Raw genomic sequence first — 15120 nt, forward strand, 5'->3', positions numbered from 1 at the left:
TGACTGAGCCATGGCAGTTCTTCAGTTCTGTTCATTTAAACGAACACTAAGGGGAAAAAAATGAATTCAGATTTTTGTCATAATCGGACACCTTAAATGGACGTCAACTTTTGGCATTGGAAATAGGAGGTGGTGTTATTGGCACTGGCTCTGTAGGTAGCAATGCTTGTCAGTCAATAAACTTTGTTACTTTTTTCACAGTCCACCCCAAACTACTGAAATTACTATAAAGTATTCCCAGCAGTCTTCTAATGCCCTTTGAAACTAATGTGTTACAGAATTACCCTTTATCGAAGTCCATGCTACATACTGGCTTAGCCAACCATTGGGAATTTAAGCCTAGATTTTTCAATTCATTTCAGAGTGTTGGTAACAAATATTTCCATTAGTTAAGCCTACCTGTTTATTCATTCTTTCAATCATGAATACTCTTCCTTTTTGATTATTATTATTATATTTTATTGTCCCATTCCTGGGAAATTTGTCTTGGACCGCATGACACGGCCAGTGCACAACATCAATCACACACAACACAATGCATACAATAACATGCAATAATAAGCAATAACACATTTCAATGAATTATATAAAAAACTAGCAGCATACTACATCAATTCAATAAAAAAATCTCTATTTAAAATTTTGATCGCAGTTGGAACAAAAGAGTTTTTATAACGATTAGACTTGCACATCAAGACCCTGAATCTTCTCCCTGATGGTAGCAAATTAAAATACTTGTGTAAAATATGTGTATCATCAGAGACAATTCTTTAGCTTGCCTTGAAATAGATGCCTCAGTACAGTTCTAGTATGGTTCGTTTTTTCTCCCACCCTATGATTTTTTGAGCTGAATGCACCAGTCGTGCTAGTTTTGATTTAGATTGAACAGTCAGATTTCCATACCATGCAGTAATACAGTATCTAATTAAGCTTTCAAAAACAGACTGATAAAATAGAAACAAAATCCTCTGGTTTACTCCAAACATTTTTAACCTTCGCAGGAAGTATAGCCTCTGCTGCAGTCTGGAACAAAGATTGTCGATGTGAGAAGACCAGCATAGTAAATTGTCCATATAAACTCCTAAGTATTTATATGAAGAAACCTGTTCAATAATATCACCATGTATTATTACAGGGCTATGGTCTCCCAGAGACCTAGGATCAAAAATCATATTTCATATTGTTCTTAAGTGCACTAGATCAAATTTAGAAAAATACCTGATTGTAAAATACATACAACAATGAACAGATCTCATGCAGTAGTTTCCTTCTCTCATCACTCACACAAAAGTTTCTGTTTACGTTTCTGATGTCAGATTCAGCATCTCTCCCATCTCCAGCTGTAGCGCTTCTCAAACTCCCACAACATTCAATCAGTGTTAATCAAGTCTACTTACCAAATAACACCAATTTTGAAGGGTTGTAGCTCCACCCAAACGATGTTTCCATTGGCTCAAGGTGCTGCAGCGCTACATCAATTTAACAAGCTTGATGAACTCCTCCCCATAATGAGGAAAAGTGTTTAAATATCAGTGTAGATGAATGAGAAAAGAACTGCATGCTTTTTTTCTTATTTAGTATTTCTGAAAGAGAAGGTTGAGTTGTGTTGAGTCTTGGATGATCTGTCTCCATGGCTTTAAAGGAGATTTGTGTTTGGAAAAGGCTAATTTTAGTCTTGTTCCTCTTTGCTGTTAATGGACAAAGATCAGGGCCGTAAGTACCATTAAAAAGGGCTTTAGCTCCCTGTTGTCTTTTCTGTGCTAATAGTGTAAACTCCGTCAGATGGTTATTTCTGAATACATACTGACTTTCTGAAACTAAGACTTTTGCTTTGTATATTTGGATAGATTTTTCATGGTGACGTTTCCTGCAGTGATTGAGTCGGGGTCTGAGGCCAAGTTGTGTGCAGGCCTTCTCAAACCCAATGAGAGTCTCACGATGACCATTTCTCTCTTTAATGAGAAAAATGTGACCACTCAACTTGTGCTGCAGAGATCTGCAACAGTCTTTCAGCTGCTTTAACTTTCGGGTCTGTCATCAGATTGTGTAGCTGTGTGCAATTTTACCTTCCGGTTTGTTGTACCTTTAACGAAACATTTCTCTACTACAGGCTCCTCAAGTAGAGGTAGAATCTGTGCAGAAAGTGAAGGTGGTAATTCAAGGGAGGGCTTTCAAAATGGCAGAAGAAAGGAAAGTCCTGTTCAGACCTTCCCTACCTGTGACCTTCATCCAAACAGACAAACCCATCTATAATCCAGGACAAATGGGTGAATGACCCTGGGATGAATATTAGTGTTGAATCCGTTACTGTACATTTCATATTGAAATGTGTGTCGTGTAATGTTTCTCCTTTTACAGTGAATTTCAGAGTTGTTACCATGGATGGCAAGTTTGTGCCTCTCGATCAAATGGTTAGACCTGATCTTTCTTTGAACATATTGAGCAAGATTGATCAATTTTAGTTCTGCAAATATTAAATTACATTGGTGCTGGAGTGTGTAGCTTGAAATGTTTTGTTTCTGTTTTACAGTACAGTCTGGTGCTGGTGGAGGTAAGAATTTGCTCCTGCTCAAGTCTGAGATATGTTGGTGTGCTTTTGCTTTAGTTTGTGCTATTTTATTTCTAATAGGACAGTCAGAGTATCCGAATTGGTCAGTGGACAAATGTTTCCTCCACAAGGTGGATATTGACCCTTTCTCATGAGTTAAACCCAGAGGCTCGGCTAGGGATGTACGCACTGAAGGCTTTTATTGGTGAACGAATGATTTCGCAGGTTTTTGAGGTGAAAAAATACGGTAAGTCAAAGTTGGTTAAGCTATCAAAATGGGTAACTTCAGATCTTGAGTAACCATTCTGTATCTGGTGTAGTTTTACCCAAGTTTGACATTACCGTGAAAGCACCACAGATGTGTAGTGTTGGAGATGTGGGACTGAAAGTTGAGGTTTGTGGCAAGTAAGTGAAGCCTTTATTTTCTTAACCGTCCCAATCCTCTTGTCGTTGGTGAGTGACCGTTCATTGTACTATTTCCCAGATACACATATGGGCAACCTGTACCTGGGCAAACATGGATTGAAGTTTGTCGTAACCCTTTTGAATACATTCCGGTTCCTGAGTTGACCCCTCTATGCCTGAATAAAACCATAAAGGTGTGTGAGTACAGTACAGTGGGGTTTCTTTTTCTTATCTGGTTGACTTGACAATAACCATCTGTGTTCTGCTACAAGATGACTAACACTGGATGTGCCTCCTACAACTTCAATATGTCAGAGTTTTTAAACACCAAATTTGAGGACCGTCTGCAAGATTCTTTTGTCATTAATGTGAACCTCACTGAAGAGGGAACCGGTGAGCTATTGTCTGATCTGAGCAAAAGTAAGCTGCTGCAAGCTTGTTCTGTGCATTAATGTTTGTGGGGTTTACATTTTTTTTTTTTCCCCAGACATTGTCATCACAAATCTATAACCGTATCCCTAACGTTTGAAATTGGCAATGTCACGTTTGTGGACATGCCGGAGTATTTTGCACCTGGATCAACCATAATGGGAAAGGTACATAAAATGTAAGATTCTTCTGTTCAGCACTTCACATTGGATTCATTTTACCAACCTCTTTCTATCCTAACAGATCTCTGCATCTAATTTCAATGGGACCCCAATTGCACGCAAGGCAATCTATCTCCTGGAGAGTTCCAGCTGGCCACCCAAACTGTTGTTGAATCTTACTACAAACCAAAATGGACTGGCCACATTCTCCCTCCGTACAGCTAGTCTTCCTAATGCTGATGTTAATCTGGTGGTATGATTGTTCATTGAGTACACCGATTTAAATGGAAGACTTTGACTTGCAAGAAACCAATTCCATTCATTGTTCCCCAGGCAAGTGCAACTCCAGAGGAGTCTTACGGTTACAAAACGCCGTACTTTACCACCGATAGAAGGACTGTTAGTCTTTTCCAAACTGCTACACCCTACATGCCATCATTTAGTGAAATTACTATAGTGAAGCTCGTGCAGCCGTTGAAATGTGGTGCTGAGGTTACTGTGACCATCAAATATTCTTTTGTTGGGGAGTCCGGTAACTACAACACTGACATTATCTATATGGTGAGTATATCAGTTTTGTAGTGGATGTTTTGTTGGTCTGCACTGACGCACTGGTTTGACTTGTCAGGTGTTGTCCAAAGGAGTCATAATTCTACATGGATTTGAGAACGTTAATGTGAGGACTTCTGGTTCTGTAACCTCTGGCACCGTATCGTTCAAGCTGTCAATTGCTGTAGATTTTGCTCCAGTAGTGCAGATTCTGGCATTCGGTGTTCTTCCCAGTGAGAATGTAGTTGCTGGGAGCGCAACATTTAACACTGAAATGTGTTTTAAAAACCAGGTTTGAAGTACACTTTCTTGCTTTTATGATTGGACAAGTGACGTGTCCTGTAGTGAGAACTGGTGGTTTTTTGCAGGTGTCCCTGCAGTTCTCCCCTGTTACGGCTGTTCCTGGTGAGGGAAATGTTATGACTCTCTCTGCTCAGCCAGGATCACTGTGTGGCCTCAGTGCAATAGATCAGAGCATCCGGATCTTGGAGCCAGGAAGACGTTTGAATGCAGAAACGGTATCCATGTGTATTTGGTGATTCCTTTTGGAATGTGATCCATCTATTACTTTATCCTAGTTTGTTTCAAATGAGTCTATTGCCTTTTGGAGTCTCTTTGACATGGATGTACTCCTATGGTCCCAGGTCTTCAATTTACTCCCGACGCGATCCCAGTCAGACTACCCATATGAGGTGGAGGATGAACAGGAGTGCCTGATTGTTAGACCCCGTCGAGCTGTTCCTACAGACAAAGCCTACAACTCTTTCAAGGTAGAAAAGTACTGCTGACTTGATTAAGCATGGCAGTGCTCACAATAAACTACTAACTGGACACTACATGCATCTCATTGACTTTGTCTGTCTTGTTGCTCTGGCAGAGTGTGGGGTTGAAGATTGCTACAAATTTGCCAGTACGTGAACCAGACTGCCTGCTGTATAGGGGCCTGAATTATTATCGCAACAGATGTAGGTCCATGCAGCTGTCTGTTCATTAAACACAAAATGATTTTTTCCAGTGTTTTGGGCTTTGCAACTGTTTGTTCTGGAGTGTGCCATAAAGCTTTTTATTATTTCATGTATGACCTTATGTTTCTGTATTTATAGTCCTAAAGTGCATCAGTATGCATGAACAACTAGTTGTGTTCATTTGCTCCTCTCCGTTTCAGTTATGTATTTTAAGGAAGCTGGAATTGCTGCCCCAATGTTTGCCATGTCAGGAGCAGTTGCGGATGAGAGCAGTTCCTCTTTTGACCTGACAATCAGGACTGACTTTCCGGAAACATGGATCTGGCAACTTGCTGATGTGGGGTTAGTTGGGTTATCTGCTTAAATGTCAATGGTTGACACCAGAAAGCCGTTTATTCACAATGTTTTCATATCCTAAGTGCCTTTTTGACTTTGTAACTTCTACACAGGGTCACTGGATCTGCTAAGATTCCCATCATGGTTCCTGACACCATCACCACATGGGAGACCGAGGCATTCTGTCTGTCCTCCAACGGTCTAGGACTGGCACCTCCTGCTCTTTTGACTGCATTCCAGCCTTTCTTCTTGGCACTTTCCCTGCCATACTCCATCATCCGTGGCGAGTTTTTGGAGCTGAAGGCCACTGTCTTCAACTATCAGTCCAAGTGCATCATGGTCAGGGTTTGTCTATTTTTGCATAAGGCATCCCCTCATCTCAATGTGCACTAATGATGTTGGTCTCTGGCAGGTACGAGTAACTCCAGCTCCATCATCGGGCTACACTCTTAAACCGGTGTCTAGTGATTCATCTTGTCTCTGTACCAATGAGAGCAAGACCTTCAAATGGGTTCTCACAGCTTCTGTTCTTGGTCTGTTTTGCATCAAATCTCACTACATTGATGTGATTTGTCTGGTCTTGTAAGGTTTTGTTTATTTTATTCCTCTTATTTACAGGAGCTCTAAATGTGACTGTCAGTGCACAGGCTGAGCGGTCCCAGGCTATGTGTGGCAATGAGGTTGAGTGTGCCAGCAAGAGGACGCATTGACATAGTGACTACAAGTCTACTTGTACTGGTCAGCATGTGTTAAACTTTCTGGAGTTTGATAATTGAGCTGCTGGTACTTCTACTGAGGAATTGGTTTTAATGCTTTTGTAGGCTGAAGGAGTTGAGCGGATAAAGACCCAGAGTTGGTTACTGTGTCCAAAGGGTTTGTCCCCCCCCCCCCCCTTTTTTTTCTTTTTCCTCCAATATACAGCTAAATGTTAGCCTAGTGATCTGTGCTGATCCATTTGTTTTGCACTCTGCTTGGCAGGAAGCCCTCTTTTAGAAGAGGTTGTGCTGACGCTTCCTACAAATGTGATCCAGGGATCAGCCAGAAGCTCCGTTTCAGTCATTGGTAAACAGTTTAACTAATGAGAACAGAAACATTCAGCCCGTACCTCAGATGTTTATAAGCTTGAACCTGTTTCTTTTCCTGTTGTAGGGGACATAATGGGCCGTGCTTTGAACAATCTTAATGGACTATTACAACTGCCAAGTGGCTGTGGAGAACAGAATATAGCTGCTCTTTCTCCCAATATTTACATTCTGCAGTATCTGATAGTCACTCAGCAGCTGACCCCAGCCATCCGGGAGCAAGCCACAGGCAACATTAAGAGTGGTATACAACAGGACCTTGGATGGGTTTTTTTTTTTTTTTTTTATTTACACTTTCAATGTCCATCTGAAACAAACTTGTACTGTTTTTGACCTAAACAGGGTACCAAAACCAACTGAACTACAGGCACAGCGACGGTTCCTTCAGCACATATGATTTCGAGGCGTCGAATACATGGTGCGTTTCATTGCTGCACGAGTCATCTTTGTCACCAGTGGATAAACCAGTTTGTAAATTCAGTTTCTCTTGGACAGGTTGACTGCCTTTGTCCTGAGGTCTTTTGGCAAAGCACAGAACTTCATCTTCATTGATCCACATGTCATTCAGAGCGCAAAGGATTGGCTGATAAGCAAGCAGGGTTCAGATGGCTGTTTCATGCAACAGGGAAATCTGTACCGCAATGACATGAAGGTGTTTCTTTGCACAAACCGTAACTTATAGACATTAGGTCTGAGATGGTTCTGATTTGTATATATTTTTTTCATGTGTTCAAGGGTGGAGTTGGTGATAATGTTACCATGACCGCCTATATCACAGCATCACTGCTTGAACTAGACATCCCAGCCACGGTAACTCTGGCAACGGTTTGCATTTGTACAAGCTATTGACAATCCAGTTTTGGCTGTAGTGTCACATTTGCGTTCCAGGATCCTGTTGTCACCAGTGCTTTGTCATGCTTGAGGTCCGTCATTGGGAACCTGGGAAACACCTACACCACTGCTCTGCTTGCCTACACGTTCAGTCTGGCTAGAGAGACCAACACTCGACTACAGCTTTTAAATGCCTTGGACAATGTTGCTATTAATGATGGTAAACCATATACTAGACATTTCAATTGAGGCGTCTAGTCTGTTTTGGTGCCTTTTTAACCTTTTTCTCTCCCTCTTGTCCTAAAGGAGGACGTCTCCATTGGTCTCAGACTGTATCAGGTGACACTCTGGCAGTGGAGATCAGCTCATATGTGCTGTTAGCTGTTCTTTCTGTAAACCCTCTCTCTGCAGTTAATCTGGGCTATGCTAACAGGATTGTCAACTGGCTTGTGGCTCAGCAGAATTCCTACGGAGGCTTCTTCCACCCAGGTTCTGTAAACTACCCAACAAGTGCACAATATTCCAGTAATTTCATGTCCATATGAAAGCAGTTTCCCCCTTGTTTGTGGCTATTAGGACACTGTGGTGGCACTTCAGGCTCTCTCCTTGTACGCGACTGCAGTGTTCAGCTCCAGGGGCTCCAGTACGGTTATTGTACAGTTGTCAGCAGGAGGAGAAGTTTATAACTTTGATGTGAATCGAGACAACCGGCTGCTGTATCAGGAGAAGCCGCTGAAGAATGTTCCTGGCAAATACAGTGTTAAAGTGACTGGTTCTGCATGCGTGTCTGTGCAGGTCTGTGTTTTGGCTCGTATGTCTGTGTCTCTTGCATGTCCCAATTATCCTTGAACTTGACTTCCACTCATAGGTTGCAATGTTCTACAACATCCCACCACCTGTTCAAACCACCAAAACCTTGAGTGTTGAAACTAAAGTGAAGGGAGAATGCAGACCACTTGGAGACAAACTCATGCTCAACTTCACTGTGACGTAAGAACCGCTTACATGAAAAAAACAAAGCTTGATTTAGTCAAGGTGTTAATAGACGAGCCACTTTAATGCATTTCTGAGCTTTGTCTTCAGATATAATGGACCAAAAGGGAGTACCAACATGGTTATAGTGGACATTAAAATTCTGTCAGGCTTCATGGCAGACACCTCAACGGTTGGTGTTCTTTTAAGGTGACTGAAATCCCAAGATGTTGGAAGCTACATAATGTAACCATGAATAATGGGTCCTTTCCACAGCTTGGAGCTCCACCCAATGCGTACGCCCCACTAGTGGAGCGTGTTGATGCGGAAGATGATCGTGTCCTGGTATATCTGAAAGCGGTGAGAAGTGTATACTGGATGTATTAACCCTACCAGCTACATTAAGATATGCTACATGCAGTATGTACATGTTCTTCCTGTATTGCAGGTTACCAAGAATGTACCTCTGACTTATATGCTCCAACTGATGGCGGTTCAAGCAGTGAAAAATCTCAAGCCAGCTGTGGTCCGAGTTTATGACTACTATCAAACAAGTATGCTTATCAATGTCCCTGAGGTTTTGCTCTCTTCTGTAGGAGAAAATTGGCTTATTTCCTGTTTCCATTTCAGGTGATCAGTTTGAGACCGTATACACATCCCCCTGCATATAATTGTACTCTACTGGCTGTAGGATGCTTGGCTTAAATAAAATGTTATACATTCAATCTTTCTGTAGTCTCCTTGTTAGACCAACATTATTGGTTTGTTGCTGAATCGCACTTGGTCTAGTTATGATTTTCTTAACAAGCACATAATGCTTAATTGGATGCAGGGCTGTTTGTCCTGTCAGTTAATCTTGATAGGGGTGTGTTTCCTGGATCCTAACATGATGCTTGTCATGTGGTTGTATTGTGCTGTTATCAAAGGAAACTATTCTGGTGCGAGTTTGAGTCATCGAACACGTGTGCGACCTATGCATTTTGCGTGAGGTTGAGACTCGTTTTCTCTCCATAGCCGATTTCTAAGGCTATCTTAAACCTTTTTTCTGCATGCATACACCTGTACTCTAGTTGCATATACACAAGCCCTAGTAACCAAGGAAACCTAATTCAAGTGCAAGACATAATGGGTTGTCCACATAACCCCAACTTTGTACTCTTGTTAAAACAAGTGTATTTGGCTTTAGTAGTTCTAAGCTCAAACTTGCGGCCGTGAGGCGTTGGTGTCTGAACACATTCACTAATTGAGTTCTGATGTATACAAGCATCGGAGCTGTTGCAGAAACAACAGCACGTCAACTTTTAAAACACGGCACACTCATCTGACCAAATTGTCAACCTACATGTTACAACAATATTTAAATCATCCACTGAATTGTTTCCAGTGTGCAGTCTTGGGCGTTAGAATCCCCCTCAGGAGAATTTAGTAAAATAAAGAATTTCATCAGCCCTCATCTGTTTTGCTTATTTTAATGAATTTAAGTTATTTATTAACAGATTACCCAATTCCCACTGCAAGCATGAGTTGCAAGGCGACCATCCCAGATAGTGGGAGTGAGCGGATGGGCTCAATGCTGAGAATTTTGCCGCAGAGCTCCTCAGCTCTGGGTGCAGTACAACACTAAAATAATCAGGAGATTAGGTTTGAATAATTGTAGTTTTCAATATAGTACACAATGTCTGCATGCAAGTTAACTTTAAGAATAAACTGCCGGACCAGTTACTAGTATAGACACCACAATAACCAATCACACCCAAGTGTGCTGAAGAAGTGAGTGTGATTTTTGCCTTCTGTTGTCAGCATGAACCTCAGTTTATGACCTTAAGACAAAAATTGACCTCTCGGTAAAAGCAGAGGTGATGGTGGTGGTGGTGTATGTTTTATGATCAACAAATCATGGTGTGATCAGAGGAACATACATTTCGTCTTTCTGCTCTCCTGATCTGGAATATCTCATGCTTTTGTGTCGACCATTCTGGCTACCGAGGGAATTCACAGCTGTGTATATCTCTTTCCCCCCCCCACAGACCGGCACTCAAGGAACTGTATGGGTGTATAAGTGAGCAGGAAACCGCGCACTCTGAGGCTGTGTTCATGGTTACCGGGGACTTCAACAAAGCTAATTTTAAAACCAAAGTACCACCAACACAAACTTCAACTCACGAGGGGACCGGGTTTTAGATCACTGTTACTCCTTTCCAGTATGGCTACAAATCCCTCCCCCTCCCCCCATTTGGCAAATCGGACCCCTCTTCTGTTCTACTTCTGCCCGCTTATAGGCAGAAACTGAAACTGGAAGCACCCTCCCTCAGAACGATCCAGTGCTGGTCGGACCAATCAGACTCTGCGCTACAAGACTGTTTTGATCACGTGGACTGGGAGATGTTCGGTCCGCCTCTGATGACGACATTGAGGTTTACGCTGACAGCGTAACGTGTTTCATCAGGAAGTGCGTAGAGGATGTTGTTCCGACCAAAACAATACGGATATACCCCAACCAGAAACCATGGGTTAACGGCGAGGTTCGCGCCGTACTCAATGCGCGGTCCTCCGCTTTTAATTCTTCTAACACGGAGGAGCGTAGACAAGCCAGTTATATCAGTGCAGCCAAACGCCAGTACAGGCACAAACATGAAGGTCAGTTCAACACCACTGACTCTAGAAGTATGTGGCAGGGAATTAACACCATCACGGACTACAAACGGAATAAAGACTCCGCCATGAACACCGCTGCATTTCTCCCGGACGAACTTAATACATTTTATGCTCGTTTCGAGGACAACACCGCCCTCGTGGAGAGGGCACTCGCAGCTGATGCTACAGAGGCTGGTTCACTCTCCGTCTCTGTGGATGTAACCCGATCCTTCCGACGGGTGAACATCCGTGAAGCTGCGGGTCCAGACGGCATTCCGGGCCGCGTCATCAGAGTGTGCGCGAACCAACGGGCTGGTGTTTTTACAGACATTTTCAATCTGTCCCTCTCTCTGTCTGTAGTCCCCACATGCTTTAAAACCTCAACCATTGTGCCTGTACTGAAGCAAGCCACAATCACTTGCTTAAATGACTGGCGTCCTGTTGCTCTGACTCCCATCATCAGCAAATGCTTTGAGAGGTTAATCAGAGATCACATCTGCTCTGTTCTGCCCACCTCTTTGGACCCATTGCAGTTTGCCTACCACATCAACCACTTCACTGATGATGCCATTGCATCTACAATACACACTGCTCTCTCCCACCTGGAAAAAAGTAACACATGTGAGAATGCTGTTTGTAGACTACAGCTCAGCATTCAACACCATGGTGCCCTCCAAGCTTGATATGAAGCTCTGGGCTTAAACGGCTCGCTGTGCAGCTGGATCCTGGATTTCCTGTCAGGCAGACGTCAGGTGGTTAGAATGGGCAGCAACATCTCATCACTGACCCTCAACAGTGGAGCCCCGCACGGCTGTGTTCTCAGCCCACTCCTGTATTCCCTGTACACACATGACTGTGTGGCAACACATAGCTCCAATACCATCATTAAGTTTGCTGACGATACGACGGTGGTAGGTCTGATCACTGACAATGATGAAAGAGCCTACAGAGAGGAGGTGCACACTCTGACACGCTGGTGTCAGGAGCACAACCTCTCCCTCAACGTCAGTAAAACCAAGGAGCTTGTAGTGGACTTCAGGAGGAAAGACAGAGAACACAGCCCCATCACAATTAATGGAGCACCGGTAGAGAGAGTCAGCAGTTTCAAGTTCCTTGGTGTCCACATCACTGAGGAACTCACATGGTCCATCCACACTGAGGCCGTTGTGAAGAAGGCTCACCAGCACCTCTTCTTCCTGAGACGGCTGAGGAAGTTTGGAATGAACCACCACATCCTCACACGGTTCTACACCAGCACTGTAGAGAGCATCCTGACTGTCTGCATCACGGCCTGGTACGGCAATAGCACCGCCCACAACTGCAAAGCCCTGCAAAGAGTGGTGCGAACTGCCAGAAACATCATCGGAGGTGAGCTTCCCTCCCTCCAGGACATATATACCAGGCGGTGTGTGAAAAAAGCTCGGAGGATCATCAGAGACTCCAGCCACCCGAGTCATGGTCTGTTCTCACTGCTACCATCAGGCAGGCGGTATCGCAGCATCAGGACCCGCACCAGCCGACTACATGACAGCTTCTTCCCCCAAGCAGTCAGACTGTTGAACACTTGATCTATCAGGATCAATAATTAGCACTGCACTTTATTCATCTATAATCTCACACTGGACTGTCAACATATTCTCCTCAATATACTACTATCTCATATGATCTCATATATATATATATGAGATCATATCTTTACTTATTGTATATTGTTTACTGTACATTGTATATAATTATCGAATGTACACATACTTACACAACACAATATGTAAATATGTTGTTTACTGTAATTGGTATAAGTCTCGTCACTGTCATGACTGATATGTTGCTCGGAACTGCACAAGACTTTCACCTACTGTTGCACTTGTGTACATGGTAGTGTGACAATAAAGTGATTTGATTTGCTCAAGAGATCCAAAGCATGAGAACTCGTTGAGTTGGAAGGATATATTAAAAGTGCAGAGCTGAAGCACCGAGTTGTCATCTGATGGCCTCAGAGATTTCACCCAATTGAATTACAGATATAATACTGTTTTGTCATGGAAGGTGGAGTTTTGCTTATTTAGGACAAGATAGTCATACTTCGAGTCGGGGGAAAAGCAGGGCAGCTTTTGACTAGATAAATATAGCAGAGAGTCTTTTTCTGCCATTTCCTCAGTGAAATCTGCTGTTGGTGAAATGTTTACCTCAGCCATTGATATTAATAATGCTTTTAAAGAGTTCTATCTTGATCTCTATAGTTCTTCGTCTACCGATGAAGATATTAAAAACATTGTGGAACCATTAGAACTCCCTAAATTGACGACTGAGCAAAACAATTCTCTTGAGTCTGAGATAACCTTGGAGGAGCTTGATGAGGTATTTAAGGCTTACGTACAGGCAAGGCTCTGGGGCAAGATGGGTTTGCCACTGAATTCTTTAGATCTTATGCTGCAGAACTGGATCCACTCTTATTAGAAGTTTATATGGAATCATTTAAGAATGGAAAGCTTCCACCAACCATGACACAAGTCCGGATCAGTCTGATTCATAAAAAGGATAAAGATCCAAGCGAGTGTAAGAGTTACTGTCCAAATTCCCTGATCCAGCTGATGTTAAAATTTTCAGAAATTGGCTATCCGATTAAGTAAAGTTATGACATCTCTTATATGTATAGATCAGGTGGGGTTTATTTGGGGCCGCAGCGCTTGATAATATTAGGCGTTTCATCAATATCATGTTATCAGTGGCGAATGATCAGACTCGGTCGCTGCAATCTCACTTGAAGCCAAAACTGTGTTTGATATGATAGAATGGGATTATCTTTTTAAGATTTTGGAAATGTATGGAAACCGTTTTGGTTTGTGAATGGTGCTTGGTCTATGGTTTGTGCAAGTTTCTCTTGTAAACAATGAAGCGCTTCCTGCCGCCTCCTCTATGCGTGACCTTACTAACGAGCTGATGTCATGAGCGTGCATCACAGAGATGACGGAAGTGAACATTTGTAGTTAAATTATATAGGTATTATTTTGTTTCTAAAAAATAATCAATCGTTTGGGTTTAGAAAAACTTTGTCGACTAGAGTTGTGTAGATTATTTCAATGCATTCTAAATATGCATTTTGGAGAATGGAGTACAGTCGCACGCATTGTTAAAAGGTGGCGGCCTGAAAGTAAATAATAAAAATCTTCAGTTCTGTTTATATAAATTAAAACTCAGATACATCTTGGATAGCCTGAGGGTGAGTAAATTATCAGCAAATTGTAACGTTTGGTGTCCTAGGAGTCGCAGGAGTAGGAACTTTAAATCATTTAATTACAATCACTGGAGTAACATCAAACATAAGAATACAGTTCAAGGACTGACAAAACTAGAGGGTGTATATGTATATATATATATATATATATATATATATATATATATATATATATATATATACTTTATAAGGGAATGACATACAGGTGGGGATAAAGAGGGAGTGATCAGAGCAGTGACTTCTGGGAATCGTATTGCAGGAGAGAACATCAAAATAGAGTCCTTGAACGTGGTGAAGACAGACTGTGATATTACCCTCCTCTTTAAATGGGCAACTCCTGGTGCCCCAAGACAGATGACGGTAGGGAAACACAGAAGAAAGATCTGTATATCTGTATATTTTAATAATAATTCTTCTTCTTAATATTATTTAAACTTTTATATTTGTTCCCACACCAACTCCCTCTGTGTTACTCTTTTCTTTTATCCAAATACTGAGATGATGATGATGATGATAACAATCTCATTAAATTATTCTCAATTTATATATTAAAAAGTAATCGATTTATTTATTCTACTTTCTACGTTTTCTCTTTCAACCGCTTTCTGTGTATATCAGATCATTCAATGAAATATGAATTTTGCATACAGGACACAATAAGACTATAACTATTACATTCAGGCATAATATTTTATTAGACTTTTTCAGAGGCTGTGAATTCCCTTTTTCTTTCTTTTTTCCCTTATTCACAATTGTATTTATTTATTTTGTGTGCTTTTTATTTTTCTTGTTAATCCCTCTTGTAATGTCGATCAAAAAATGATATTGCTCATGATACTTCTTATATTTTAGATCTGAGCTAAACAGGAAGATGATCATGTTGCTATTTCTTTACTGATATTTTGTGTTATTTGTTCTTGAATTGAAACACTTAAGCAAACTTCTGTAGATTATTTATTATTATTATTATTTT

The 15120-nt window shown here is 41.7% G+C and overlaps 1 protein-coding gene across 1 annotated transcript; it reads left to right on the plus strand.

Moving 5' to 3' along the window:
* Positions 1–1630: 1630 nt before the first annotated feature.
* Positions 1631–8949, plus strand: LOC127647396 (alpha-2-macroglobulin-P-like). Its single transcript, XM_052131602.1, is given in 36 exon segments — positions 1631–1713; positions 1848–1997; positions 1999–2029; positions 2111–2267; positions 2359–2411; positions 2531–2551; positions 2630–2795; positions 2869–2953; positions 3033–3147; positions 3226–3356; positions 3441–3549; positions 3626–3796; positions 3877–4104; positions 4172–4384; positions 4461–4610; positions 4737–4862; positions 4970–5057; positions 5258–5399; positions 5507–5732; positions 5806–5926; positions 6012–6075; positions 6077–6131; positions 6215–6266; positions 6372–6455; positions 6543–6719; positions 6818–6893; positions 6971–7127; positions 7211–7285; positions 7364–7526; positions 7613–7800; positions 7883–8101; positions 8175–8296; positions 8390–8471; positions 8555–8638; positions 8727–8832; positions 8909–8949. Coding segments are annotated over 36 exon segments (4311 nt in total).
* The last annotated feature ends 6171 nt before the right edge of the window (positions 8950–15120 follow it).

Source organism: Xyrauchen texanus, chromosome 8 (assembly GCF_025860055.1).
Source record: "Xyrauchen texanus isolate HMW12.3.18 chromosome 8, RBS_HiC_50CHRs, whole genome shotgun sequence".
NCBI classification, from domain to species: Eukaryota; Metazoa; Chordata; class Actinopteri; order Cypriniformes; family Catostomidae; genus Xyrauchen; species Xyrauchen texanus.